At 36.6% G+C, this 14,354-nt stretch overlaps 1 protein-coding gene across 2 annotated transcripts in view; it reads left to right on the top strand.

The window, feature by feature from the left end:
- The window catches only part of Tbc1d32 (TBC1 domain family member 32), a 213,273-nt gene extending 200,259 nt beyond the window's left edge, over window positions 1–13,014 (top strand). Inside the window, exon 32 of one of the 2 annotated variants that reach the window (XM_029482691.1) lies at window positions 9,560–13,014. In XM_029482691.1, the coding sequence (XP_029338551.1) occupies window positions 9,560–9,679 (120 nt within the window). In that variant the 3' untranslated portion in view covers window positions 9,680–13,014. The remainder of the gene's footprint in view (window positions 1–9,559) is intronic. The other variant, XM_021174643.2, reaches the window with a different exon arrangement.
- Window positions 13,015–14,354: the final 1,340 nt, after the last annotated feature.

The raw sequence follows: 14,354 nt of genomic DNA, 5'->3' as shown, positions 1-14,354 counted from the left end.
TCACTTTGTAGACCAGGCTGGCCTCAAACTCAGAAATCCGCCTGCCTCTGCCTCCTGAGTGCTGGGATTAAAGGCGTGCGCCACCACGCCCGGCTTTGATAGTGTTCTTAAGCAAAATAATTTTGCTTACTTCCTAAATCACAATGTAATATATTTGAAGTTTGGGAGACAAGCAGGCATGATATGTAAGTACATTACTATATGGACTTATTGTGGGCTTGTTAGAAAGAAACTGTTTAATGTTGAAATCATGATTGTGTTTGGCATTCTTTTAGTGCTGTTCATCACCCCATCTATCCCACAGTGACACAACCATATTCATTCACCAAAAAGAGAATGTATCTCTTCCTAGGTGAAGGAATTTTGTTTTAGTATAGTGTTATTCTTTGCTGTTAGGTATTTGTGTTGTTAGTTTCCATTCAGTGACATTTTTGTGATAATACCATCAGTCACATGAGACTGCCAGCCAATCATTTTTGCGTAATACTTTTTTTTTAATTCAACACACATTAAACTATAAGCGTGAATACAGTTTTAATCATAGGATCTTTCTTAATGAAAATGTTCAACAAAACAGTGGTTGTACATATAAGAGGAACACTAACACAGAATCACAATGATTTGTCTGAGCTGATCCAGAGAAAAGGCCATTTAAACATCGAGGCTATGAAGACAGTGAAGGCTCATAGTCAGGTAGGGCCATTAGGGCAGCTGTGTGTGGTGACCAGGTACTAAAGTGTTAGGGTATAAAGTTTGTCTATGCTCTTATATCTAATTTCCCCTAGCACATAGTTCTCTATAAATTTATTATATAAATTTTATTGATGTCTGAGATTGTGTTTCTGTTCATCATTTCCAGCGCATTCTTTAGCTTTAAAAGAACTGTGATGTGGTCAGTTCAAGACTTTCTCAATAGATATTTGATGAAAAAAATAGTAGAAAATTCAATTAAGTGAGCTAATTCGTTTTATTTATACTGAGCCACAAACATTGTTAAGGTTTGGGATATTTTCTGCTGTCATCCTTGCTAGCTGAATGCCTTTGCATACCTCTGTCTTGTTAATAGTGGTGACTACAGCAGTGTCATCTTACTCTGGGCAGTGTTGATGACTACAGTAATGCTGGTTTGAAGAAATCTCAAACATTCGATTTAACCAACAAAGACTCAGAAGCCAGATGTTGAGGTGAAAGCCTGCTGGCTGAGAGAGGTAGAGAAAGCATACAACTTACCTTCCCCCTCAGCCAACATCCCCAAAGGAAGCTCTCCTTCTCCACACAGTCTCAAAAACCCCTCAAACTGAATGTCCCTCCCTTCTACTTCCTGTGTGTCTCTCTATCTATCCTCCTGTCTTCCTCTCCCTCTAGCATTTTTTCCTATGTTCACTCCCTGTCAACTGGTTGCTTGCTCTGCATCTTGACCTATGATTGACTGTATTTAATCCTGTTTACAACAAACAGATAGCTCTTGGGTTGAAGGTATGTGCTAGGTCTGAGCCACATCACAAGGAGAAACAGGTTTGTCCAGAAAATAATAGTCTTGGGCTTCACGTATTCTGCAACACAGCACTGTCATCTTTTTTCTGGTTAACATTGGTGGCTTCTGCAATGCCATCTTTGGACAGCTGCCAAGAAAAGTTGTAATAGGGTTTAAAAATGTGACCTGTTTAAATGTGTACCAAACTCCATTGTGTGCTTGCTACAGTGCTGTCAATTTAACCTAAAGGGTTTAAATAGGTGGAAAGTTTATCTTTTAATTCCTATTTAAATTACTAGAATTCGAATTGAGTTGGTTAAATCCAAGCTAAGACCTGTTGGAACAGAATTTACTTTAATATGTGTCCTAGAGCTGACCCTTCTTTGAAATTCTTTATTTGCAGTTTTTGAGAGAGTGGGAAAAGCTTTTCTGGCTGGTATTGTGATTTTATTCTTATTGTTTAACTTTCCATGTGTGGTTCTCAAAATCCCACCCCCTTTCTCTCCTTGCAGGAAATTTTGGTGTAGTTTACTTGAATGCATATATATATGTATGTACTATTTGAACTCCTTTGAGACCTATAGTAGCATCTTGTTTGCAAATTATGTGACCATATGTGGAAAACTTTTCATAGTTACCTGTATATAGTCACATACAGAAACATGCAGCATAAACTTGTTGAAAGGGAGAAAACACTTATCAACATTTTTCCATACAATGAGAAGCCAGAGCTATGATAATATTCCTTAGATTGACAATTCTATCATTTTTGTCCTTGGTTTGTCTTTCTGCTGATACTACTCCTGAGAGAAATGAAGTTGAACTAAACAACTGTAAAATTTTCTTTTGTAAATGATTCATACTTAATCTGTGAAATCTAATGAGAGGATAAAGAGATGACTCAGTGTGATACAACTAAAAATCCAAGTTCAACTCTCAGTGACCCCTCATGGTAGAAGCAGAGAGAACTGACTCCTGCAGTTGTCCTCTGACCTTGAGTCAGGCATTGTTTTACACAAGCACACAGAAGGACACTCATAGACATTTCATTAAAAAATAAAAAGATGATGATTCATTGTGTAAAAATAACTAGAATGAGCATTTGCTGTTAGACGTATCCTGAGTTTCAGTTACTACGACATAAGTAAATTATATTTACTCACCTAACCCTTCAGTCATCACCAGCTGTCCCGAGAACCTCTAAAAAAACTAGATAAGTGCTTCTTTTTCCAAAATAAGTTTCATTTATTGATTGAAAATGAGAAAGTGTCGTGACCAATCCTGCTTTGCCAGTAAAAGTCTGTGTGAAATATGTTCCATAGGGACAATATCAGCCCATAGCTATTCGCGTTAGATTAGGCTCAGGATTTTAAATCAGACCATAGGGGATCTAGATCCCTTGCATTCATTTCTAACAGCCCACTGAAGAGTTTTTTAGTGTTCTGAATCAGTAAACTAGAAAGACAAGAAGAAGTGGCTTAGATCAGTCAGTGGGGAGCACCACTAATTGTCAGCCCCAGTCCACTGAGGGAGCACTGTGGTTGTATGGAGAATATGTTTGGATGGGGTTGGATGGTTACTTGATTTTCCTGTTCTCATTATAGCATTAAGTTATCAGAGTAAGTAAATGTCATGGATATGGCCTGATATAATCCAATATCTATGTTTTGCTGTTGCTTTGATTTTTAGCTATTTATTTATTTATTTATTTATAAGACAGTGTCATACTACTTAGCCTTGGCTGACCTGGAACTGGCTGCATAGACGAGGCTTGCCTTCAGTGCTAAAAGATTAAAGGCGTGCACCACCAAGCCTGGCTTGTTTTGTTTCACACAGTATCCTTATAGACAACAACAGAGTGTGAGCTGGATAATAGAATAGTCAAGAGTATTATCCTCACCCTTTAGTGGGACACCTTTTGAAGCTGTGATAGAGCACTCATGCTTAATCCTGAGACTGAGTGATATATTTAGTTATTTATTCATGTATTTTATTCCTTCATTATTAATTTGTCTTCCTGAGTTACTAGGGAATCTGAAAGATTTTTTTTATTTTCAACAGCCACTGAGAGTCTGTGGCCACCACAGTTCCAGAGAGAAAAATATTCAACAAAATTAATGTTCTAAAATGTTTTAGCTAACTAGAAAATCCAAATCATTTTTATTTCAGAAAAAATTTGAATAGTGGACTTCTATGTAACAGAACAAAATCATATCTATACTCATAGATTCATTGGAAGCTACATTTGCAGGGTCCTGTGGGGAACGTTTGAGTGTTTCACAGACTGGCCTGGCCTCTTACTTCCCCTCTCACATGCTTATAGACTGGCAGAGATTGTTAACATTCATCTGTCTGTACACACGGGACAAACCTCACCCAAATGCCAAGGCTGGGGAAAGACTGCCTTCCACTGGAAACCAGGCTGTGAAAGTTCAGAATGCTTAATTAACATTCCTCCAGTAAATCCTCCATATTGTAGAAAATTAATTTATAATTATGAGAAAAATCAGATTGATTTCAACCCAATCAGTAAATTGTTGAGAGGGAATTGTTGATGGCTACTGCAGCTGCTATTATCAGAAGGTAATGACAGAGTAGGAAATGGAGATTAGACAGAGAAAAACTGATTAAGTGCTAAGCCTTAGAAGACAAAAGTGCACATATGATTAATGAAGCCTATCCCGGGGAATAAATAAAACAGGCCTAGTGTAGCATCAGCTGTATTTTCAGATGCTGGCTACATTGCTCTCTGGCACTTGAAAACACATTTTTTATGTCTCCCTCATCATGTTAGCAAGTGCCTTTGCCCACTGATCCATCTCCATATCCACCCTGGGCATATAATTTTCATAATAAATATTTCAACTGAACAAAACACTTCTTAGATGCTTTTATGAGATTTGGTATTATTGCAAATCATTTAAGTAATCCTTGTTAAGTTTTACAGATGTAGTAAATCAATTATCTTCCACGAAATCCCACCCAAACCTTTTCCTCCATAAATTAATATTTTTAAAATTAGTACTTAAAAGTCACTATACCCTTGCAAACACAAACAATCAAATGTTTGGTAGTGAATAGACTCAGTCATAAAACCAGAAAAACCAAGGAAGGTAGCCCATGTCAGCACAATGATCTTTCTGTACCTTATGTCTACATCACAGAAAATCAAGACATCAAGATATTAAGTTTAATAGGCTTCTGGTTGCTGAAAAATATTTAAGTCTCTATTATCTTTGGAAATTACAATATGTACAAAGCTCCTTTAAAAGTATAAGTATAATTTGCCTTCCGTCATAGGCATATCCCTGAGGATTTGTGAAAAAAGACCATGAAGTCTTAGCACCTGCGATGGGTAGTTCCCACACATTTTTGACAAGGAGTTGAGGAGCAAAAACTGAAGTCAGTAACCATGCTATGTGACTCTCACTTCTCCCTCTGTCTTGTGTGCTCAGGGGAGGGTATCACAGCCATTTCAAGACTGTCAGTGGGCACTGTTATGACCAACATTAATGCGTATTGAATGTGAGGCATGGACAGAAGACTTTAGAGGTATTGTCTATTTATTCTTTAACTTATTCCACTACTTACTGTGTAGCAACAGTATCCATAGCACAGTAGTAATCACATGATAGAGTGTCCCTGCTTCACATGGTTCTTAAATTCTTCTGGGAAGGCCAGAAGTATAGTAAGTATAGTCTATGAAGTTGGATATCTCAGACGGACTATTGTATTCTGGATCCAAGCATAGCTCCAAGTCCTTTTCAGGATGAGTTTTTCTTTTTAAAGATTTATTTATTTCATTTATTTGAGTACACTGTAGCTCTTTTCAGACACACCAGAAGAGGGCATCAGAATACTTACTATACTTTTGGCCTTCCCACTGTTTAATACCATTTTTTTTTGGACTAGCCTCAACCACAACCTGTAAAACCTCTAATAAATCCCCCCTTTAATCCCACTTTAATATTCATTCTATCAGTTCTGTTCCCTGACTGTAATATACATACGTATATAATGTACTTTGATAATATTACTTCCTATGTTATATCAATTAAAACATCATATTAATCAGAAAAAAAATTCTTCTGGGAAAAACAGTCTAAGTAAATATTACTGACATTATACTTCTTACAGAAGGACACTGACGTGGTGAGGGAGACATTGTTTGGGATACTCAAAGGATAAGAAGGGCCCTGTATGTCTTAAAAGGAAAACCGTATAAAGATCTGTGAGATGGGGCGGAGGGTTGGGGGAGTCTTCATAAACCAGAGAGAGGGAGCTGCAAAGCTCAGGGGCAAGAATTAGCTCAGCCTCCTTAGAGAAGTAGTTCTCAACCTTCCCAACACTGTGACATTTTAATACAGTTCATGTTGTGGTAACTCCATGCCACAAAATTATTTTCGTTGCTACTTTGTAACTAATTTTGCTACTGATATGAATTCATAATATAGATATCTGATTTGTAGATTATCTGATATGTGAGTCACAACCCAGGTTAGGAACCACTGTCTTAGAGAGTCAGGAAAAGCATTGTGGACAGAACAAGTTGGGCATATAAGGATAGTAAAGGAATATAGAAGACTTGTGCCCTTTGATAAGACTTTCTGGTTTTAGAATATATCAACCACAGAGCAAAGCTGTTACCATGTTTACAATTGGCACATGTGAAATTAATATTTAGAGTAGTAAACTTGCATAAGTTCATAATCTAAAACTTAGTGTAGAAACATTTTAAAGCTTTATTGGCTAAATCTAAATCCTATCTTCCTATTAGAAACAAATTGTCCCTGGTTTCTGTGTGGTTATCTCTTAAATAATATTATAACTTCATTGGACCCTGATCAAATGTTTTCAACTGTAAAAAGGAACTTGGAATTAGAGTTTTATATTTTAAGGAAAGATGTTTGCATCATATCATGTAATAACACACACAGAGCTGGAGTTAAAACTGGTTATTGCTAATGCTTTGTGGTAATTTTACATCTAAAATGAAGAATTAATGATAAAGCAATCATTTAAAGCAAACTGATTGAATAGCAATTAGGTATAATATGAAATGTAGCATGCTCTCAGTGAACCTCCTAACCCAAATTTAAATTATTGCAGCATAACCTATTAAAGTATTCACTTGAACAACTCTTTCACTATTGTTACAAAAAATGGTTAGTGTCACTATACTTGCTTCCCTGTTCACAGAATGGGGTGATTCCAGTGTGTTTAGATCTGCCAAGGAAACTAATGAAGGTATCCTGCAAGGAAAGGGTTAATTATTACTTGAACAATAGTTTAGCAATCTAAATGGTCAAAATCACAGGTAAGGTTACCCCAAGGAAAGCATTAGAGAATGTTTAGGATGACATGAAAAATATTCTGCTTTAAAGATAAAGTGGAAGTTCTGGACTTTAAATTTTTCTTTAGAAATGAAATAGCCTAGAAATATTTTAAAAAGAACAATACCATTTAAAAATACATTTAAAATGTATATTTAAATCTTTCACTTATATAAAATGAGACTTCAGTAACCTTGTATGTCATTACTATGAATCTATCTTCAGTGTAGTTACTAGAATATTTCTTTTAACTTTAAAATTAATATCTAAAAGAGGAGCCAGTTTTTGAAAAATACATATTTTAAAGCAGAAATATATTTAAGCCAAGTATTAGCTGTGGCTTCCATAGGTAGTTTTATGTTTAAAGGAAAGTAGAACAATAATTAAAAGATGTTAAGTCATTTTGATTCTTTTTTTTTTTTTTTTTGGCCAGGAAAGTATTATTAGAGCTATTGTTCAAGCACTGCTGAGCTCCACTGTAATTTGTATTTAATGAATAATAGCTTTTATGTGACAATCATGAATGCCCTGGGAAGCAGTTCTCATAGTGTTGTATCTTCTCTGTTAGGAAAGATGTTGGTTGCCTTCCAACTTAGGGATATTGTTAATGTAGAGACCGTCAAAGCCAAGTCACATATAACTTAAAGAAAATGGGTAAATTCGTAAGAGTTCTGGACCTACAACCATAGCTATGTAAGGTGGTCCAATGTGATGGGGCTCACTTGGATCCTTTTCCACCTTGTGAGGAAGGACTTTTCATAGACACAAATTTACAAAGACATAATATTCTGCCATTAATTAAGTGAATATCTCTTTGTTTTTGTTTTTTGTTTTTGTTTTCCTTTGAGACAGGCACTCAATACATTGCCCAGGTTGCTTTGAATCTACTGTCTTCTTGCTGCAGTCTGTCAAGGGCAAGGATTACAAATGTGTGCCACCATATCCAGTTGAACGTCTTCTCTTTGATTCAGTATATGCTGGATAGTTTTCTGTCAACTTCATACAAGCTAAAGTCACGTGAGAGGAGGGACGCAAAATTAAGAAAATGCTTCCATGATATCAGGTTATAGGCAAGCCTTTAGGGCATCTTTTTAGTTAGTGATTGATGGGGGAGGGCTCAGCCCCTTGTGGGTGCTGCCATCCCTTGCCTTGTGGTCCTGACTTCTGTAAGAAAGAAGACTGAGCAAGCCATGAGGAGCAAGCCAGTAAGCAGTACCCCTTCATGGCCTCTGCATCAGTCCCTGCCTCTGGGTTTCTGCCCTGTTTCAGTCCCTGTCCTGACTTGCTTTGCTAATGAACAGTTCTCTGGAACTGTAAACCAAATAAACCCTTTCCCAAGTTGTTTTGTTCATGGTGTTTCATCACAGCAATCATGACCCTCAGAGAAGTTGCATGTTTGTCAATCTGAGAGCATGCTTTCGACCATGGCTGTTAACAGTCTAGATGCGGTGCTCATCTTCCTCACCTTTCTGTCTCATGTGCATAACCAAGGGCTTGTGTGTGCTGATAGGATGCATGAGTGAACAGTCTGAGAACTGATGAAACAAGGTCCTTTATTTTAAAATTAAAAGTAGAGCTCAAAGGTTTTCCTCAGGTGCTATTTGCCATAACTTTAACAGTGGATGTCAACTGTAATTGTTCAGTTTCTTCAGCTTCTGTCCACTTTTGTTGATCAGTAATAGTTTTTTAGATTGTCTGTATCTTATCTTCAAATTTGTGGATTTTAAGTAACACGTGGCACAATAATAAATTCCTCCTATTTGTTGTGAATTATTACTTATAAGTTTGTATATATGAGGTTTCATATATGTAATATATTCATATATAATATTAAGTTTAATACAGATATATGAGTACTTTTGAGGCTTTTAAAATTGTCCTTTATGTGAAAAGTTGTATGTATTTCTAGCTATCTTGCATTGATATCTCTCTTCTATCACCTCTAGCAAAGTATCTGGTATGATACACATTGCCTTTTATTCTTTTGGCCTGCTTTTTTTGTGTGGGTTATTCATTTTTGTCTTTAAACTATAAACTTAGAGAAAACATGAATTGCCACAAAATTTTATAACTTCAAAAGCTAACATCGTTATGCTGAATTGAGCATAACTATTCTGAAGGTTTTCAAAAAATGTTTCTGGTAGATACTACACTAGATATTTGAGTGTGCTAAAAGATGTAGTCAACACCCAACACCCTCCCCCCCCCAAAAAAAAAAACACCTTTAAAATTCTAAATGTTCTTGCTGTTTATTCTTAAGTGTCTCCTTTTGGACACTAACCATTAAAAGCACAAATGAATGCCCGCATGCCCAGTGCCAGCATCGTAAACCACATGCTTATGGGGGTTTTTATAAGCACTTGCTACAGCTCAGACATTTCTTGCAACATCACAACATCCTTTGATAGATATAGTTCAGGACCTTTACATATTCACTATTGAAACATGGGTAAAATATCAGGAAGATTTCATCATTTAAGAGTTTAAGTTTTATTGCTATTGCTACTGTTGCTAGCTGTAAGGCATTTTTGTGTTTTAAAATAACCTTGCTACACAAGGCCATGATTCATTCCTGACAGATAACAGACACAGCTCCCCAAATGAAAGGCAATTACATATTTACCAACTATGTCAACTGCCCCAACATCTATAGCTGAAAACAAATGATTCTACCGACCATTTAAACATTCTTCACTTGGAATTGTGTATCTTTCTCTGAGTAAATGACTTTCCCTTGCTGTTTTCCTGGCAGGAAGAAGCACTGCATGGGTTTCGAGTGAGCAACTATTTTGAATACATGGAGAATTTGGAGCAAAACTACCGACCAGTGCTGCTGCGAGACATGCGCAGCATCAGAGTGCAGAACACATAGATCAGGAGAAGCACACTCCCATTTTATGTCCTATTCATTTGTAAAGGAGACAAAGCAACTTGATGGTGTTCTGTCTACATCTGTAAGGTCCTTTGTGTGTCCACGTACTGTAAATCAGCACTGTGAGGTTGGGAACAGAATATATTGATCTTGTTATTTGCTCAGTGTGTGGAATGAAGTGAGTTTATTTGTGAAGTCCCTTGTTCTTTAAATTTTTAGAATCTGCTCTAGGTTATACTTTTTATTTTGTGTTTGCCTTACAAAGTGATCAAAGACATTAATATAATACCTAAATATTTGAAACTACTAGAAGAAACACTCTTGAAAAATATGAACATAGCCAATGGCTTCTGAGTGAGATCCCAATAGCTGAGGAAATTAAAGCAGGCATAGATAGATTGTACAACATACGTGTGAAATAAAAGAAAGGGAAGCTAGGGTATAAACCATGGAAAATCCTCGCCAATTATTCAACCAATGAAGGAATAAGATTTAGAACATATGTTGAACTTAATTACAAAATAGTAAAAGAACAAAAAGACTCCAGTCAAATGGGCAAAGAAGGGAGCAGACCCTTCACATGATGAAGTAGCCATTGTAAACAAGTACATGAAGAGAGGCTCTCTGCCTTTATCCACCTCGAGACTGCCCATCCAAACTACTGTACTTCATCAAAACAGCGTCATCAAGAGAACCAATGCCAGTCAGAACTGGTGGGGAGAAGAGGCTTAGAACTTACTAGTGGCTATGTGCATTCATCTAGCTACTATGGGAATCAGTGTGGAGGATCCTCATAAAGCTAAAACTTGACCTAGCCATACAACTTACATGACATAAATAAATACATAAATATCAGGTGGCAGTGGATATCCCTGCACATCTTTGTTTTTCATGACACTACTGACAATAGCCAGGTTATGGAATATGCCAAAGTATTCATGGCGTGTGAACACAATAGGGATTTACCCAGCCACAAAGAATGAAATTAAGCATTTGCAGGAAATTGGGATCAGAGATCATGTTAGATAATAAAAGACAGACACATAAAGACATGTACACATGTTTTATCTCCTTTGTGGATGCTGTGGGAGGGGTAGTAATATAAAAGAATAAGCAGTGGGAAAGATCCAGGGATTATATGAATGCGGTGGAGGTTTGAGGACCACAGACGTCGCTCAGTGGATAAAGGCACTTGCCTCCAAGCCTGACAACTTGATGTCATTCCCTCAAATCCGTGTGGTCAAAAAAGAGAACTAACTCTCAAGAGCTACTCTCTGACCTCCAGATGCACATGGTAGATGTGCCTGGAACCGTGAAGTAAAATGTTTTTAACAATAAAAGTAATGTGAGACACAGAAGCAAAGAATATTGCCTGTGTGTTGGGAATGTTATAATGAAACCCTTTATACAATTAATACAAGTTTTAAATTAAATGTCCCAGCAACTGTGTCATTTCTACTGTGGTAATATTTTTTTCTAATGATCTTGGGAAGAAGAAGCAATATTTTTGGAAGGAACAAGGAAGGAAGGAAGGAAGGAAGGAAAGAAGAGAGGGATAGGGGGAGAAGGAACAAAAACCAGAATACTAGAAAGAGTCTATACAGATGGAACAAAAGCCAGATGTCTTCATTTGTGTGTCTGTACTGAAGGAAGAACACAGACAACAGCACGGATGCTTATTTCTCCCATGGAGAAACAAAGGATCCTACTGGGACATTGTCCTCACACCTGATGATCTTTCTAAGAGGCACTTTTAATATTGCTATCAGTTTCTGTTTTTTTCATTTGAAATATAAAACTCACACGGTTCATTTGGAAGACAGATTGGCTCCCTTGTGCTGATAAGCATTCTGCTATTGTTTTTTGGCATTTCTTGGTGATAGATTTGATCTGCACTGAACTTGAAAACATTAAAACGAATAGATTTTTAAATTGAAATGATTCACACTATGTTTTATTTAAACAGAACTCTCTGTGCCCATAAGATTAACCTGGAAGGGCCTGTTTTTTCTTTTTCCTTCTTATTTTGAGTAACTGTCCATTTACTGTTTAAATGCTAATACCCAATAAGCTATTAATTTACCAATTTCAGTTTTTAAAAAATCATATGGGTTATTGTGTATTCCTAGCTTATATAACTATACATTTTAAACTAATACTGCTTTTTTTCTTTCTTCTACCAAAATGGACCATGCCCAATTTTATTTTTGTCAGCATGTGAGGCAACTGGTTCTGTAGAGTTTTGAATTTAGGGACATTTAGGCATTTGAAATATGGTTTTTCCCAAATAAGTTTTGTACTGTCCACGCCAGCAATAGCTTTCCAGTAATAGTATTGCTAGAGGTTATTGTAAATTGGAGGAAGGTAGATTGAACAAGTTAATTAGATTCAGTGCGCATTGGATCCTGCTGAGTGAGTGAAGTGGGCAATGGCCCTAACAAGTTCTCTGTCTGCAGAGTACCTCTGTGGAGCTAGAGTACATGCTGAAGGTTCCAACGCCCTGTGCTCCAGAGTGATGCTCTTAAAGCTTAGAAGCCAGAACTTTTTCTCATGGGAAAGTTCTAGCATTTGAGAGAGAAACACATCATCAGAGACGGATGGCTTTCATTGGAAATTCAGGAAATATCTATATTATGACAATTACATCTTTCAAAAAGTGATGTCATCTGGTTCTGATTTTCCTTTGATAAATTAGAAACTAGACATGGTGGTTCACATTGATGATCCCAAGGCTCCCGAAACAGAAGCAGTCTATCGATGCAAGGTACAGGCCAAGTAGGACTTCATAGTAAAGCCCTATCTCAAAAAAAGAAAATAAATACAAATAATAAATTAGTAAGTAAAAATGAACTAAAGTAATAAGAGTGGGCAAGATGTCTCAATAGATAAAGATATCTAGTGTCAAACCTAGTAGCTAGAGTTTGATGCCTATGACCTAAACAGTAGCAGAATAACACCTAGTTGCTCCTCGCCCTCCACAACAGTCCTTAACCAAAGACAATGTAATATTTATAAAATAAAATAAAAATCAAGAAATGAAAAACACTAAAAACTTTAAAAAAATAATAAATGTCTTAGGAAGAATGACTTATATTGGTTTCATGGACATAAACATAAAACAGAGTTTGTGCAGCTACCCTTGTAATTTGTGATTCTATTTATTTTGAGAATAATGGCCTTAAAGAATACTTTCCTGCCTCTATTGTGTAATTAAAAAGTCTGGACTCTTAGAACAGACTTGTCTCTTATTTGTGAAGAACTAGTTCATATGTTTTACAGAATTTAATGATAAATAAAATTTTATGGTATAAACTATCTTGTGAGAACATTATTAGTATGTAAATCTTTGACCATCTGTCTTCAAACTTTTATATTCGATGGATAATAGCTTGAGTGCTATTATATTCAATGGATAATAGGTTGAGTGCTTTCTAGGATGCACAAGGATGCAGACTCCACCTTCAGGACTTCAGAACACAACCCTTGTGGTTTGGCGTTTCATGATACGTAAATATCTAAAGTATCTGTCAAGATATTATACTATAATTCTCAGGAAACTATTTTAACTTCATTAAAATAGTCTATTTAAATCTGATTAGTGAATAATATGGTATTCCTGTTTGAGTTCTGTTTCCCAGATGTTAAAGAGGTCTGTTTCATTGTTCATTTAAATAATCAGTTTAAGCACTACACATGAATATATTTTAAAAATCTAAGATAAGGGATGGAAAAAATGGCTCAGCAGTTAGGAGCACTTGATCTTGCAGAGGAGTCAGGTTCAGTTCCCAGTACCCACCTGACAGCTTGCAACCATCTGTAACTCCAGTTCTGTGGGATCCTTCTGACCTCCACGGGCACTAGGCATGCACTCGGTGCATGTAGGCAAAACACCTGTACATGATAAAGTTTTTAACTTGTAAGACAAGTGAGAGATCACACTGCTACTCAGAGATTACCATCCTCATGATTTTTCTTTTTAAAACCATGAAAATATAAAAAAAATGGCAAAAGCACTTATTTCCCCTCCTGGACTTAGGAGGTTTTGATGACATAGTAGGAGATAAAGCTTAATTGGATTGGGCTTAATAGAATATATGTTTGTATTACTGTAAAATGAGACAGGCATTGGCTCATGCATAATTAGTGTAATCTTTTTGTAATTTTAAAAGTGAAAGTAGACATGCATTTATGTTGGGGTGAGGATGCCAAAGTGGACAGAGGAAGCTGATCAGTTAGACTCAGGATGCACTAAATGAGTCCTGCAATTAAGTAGAAGAGACTGTAATGAGCCTTAGGGCAAGCATGGTCACATCAGCATCTTCCGTGCTCCTGGCTGCTTCATTCAAAGCAGAATGAGACAGGGAACACATACACATCGTAGGCATCTCAGAAGTTGAAGTTGTTTTGCAGTGATATAGGAAACACTTCAGTGTGGAAGATTCCATGGTTGGATTGCTAGAGTATGTGATCTAAGGACAGTAAGACAGTGAGCTGGGAAAACAGTATAGTTAGAAATCCATGGCTGTAAGATGAGTTACCAAAGTTGTATATGCTTCCCTCCATCCTTTTGTGTGCAGGGGCATGCAAGATGTAGATAGTAACAAGGATTAAATAGAGAGGGGAATGGGAGGACTGGGTAAAGGAAGGAATTTAACCACTCCCATCCTCTAGTTCC

Source organism: Mus caroli, chromosome 10, assembly GCF_900094665.2.
Source record: "Mus caroli chromosome 10, CAROLI_EIJ_v1.1, whole genome shotgun sequence".
NCBI lineage: Eukaryota > Metazoa > Chordata > Mammalia > Rodentia > Muridae > Mus > Mus caroli.
This window is presented reverse-complemented; position numbering and strand designations above follow the sequence as displayed.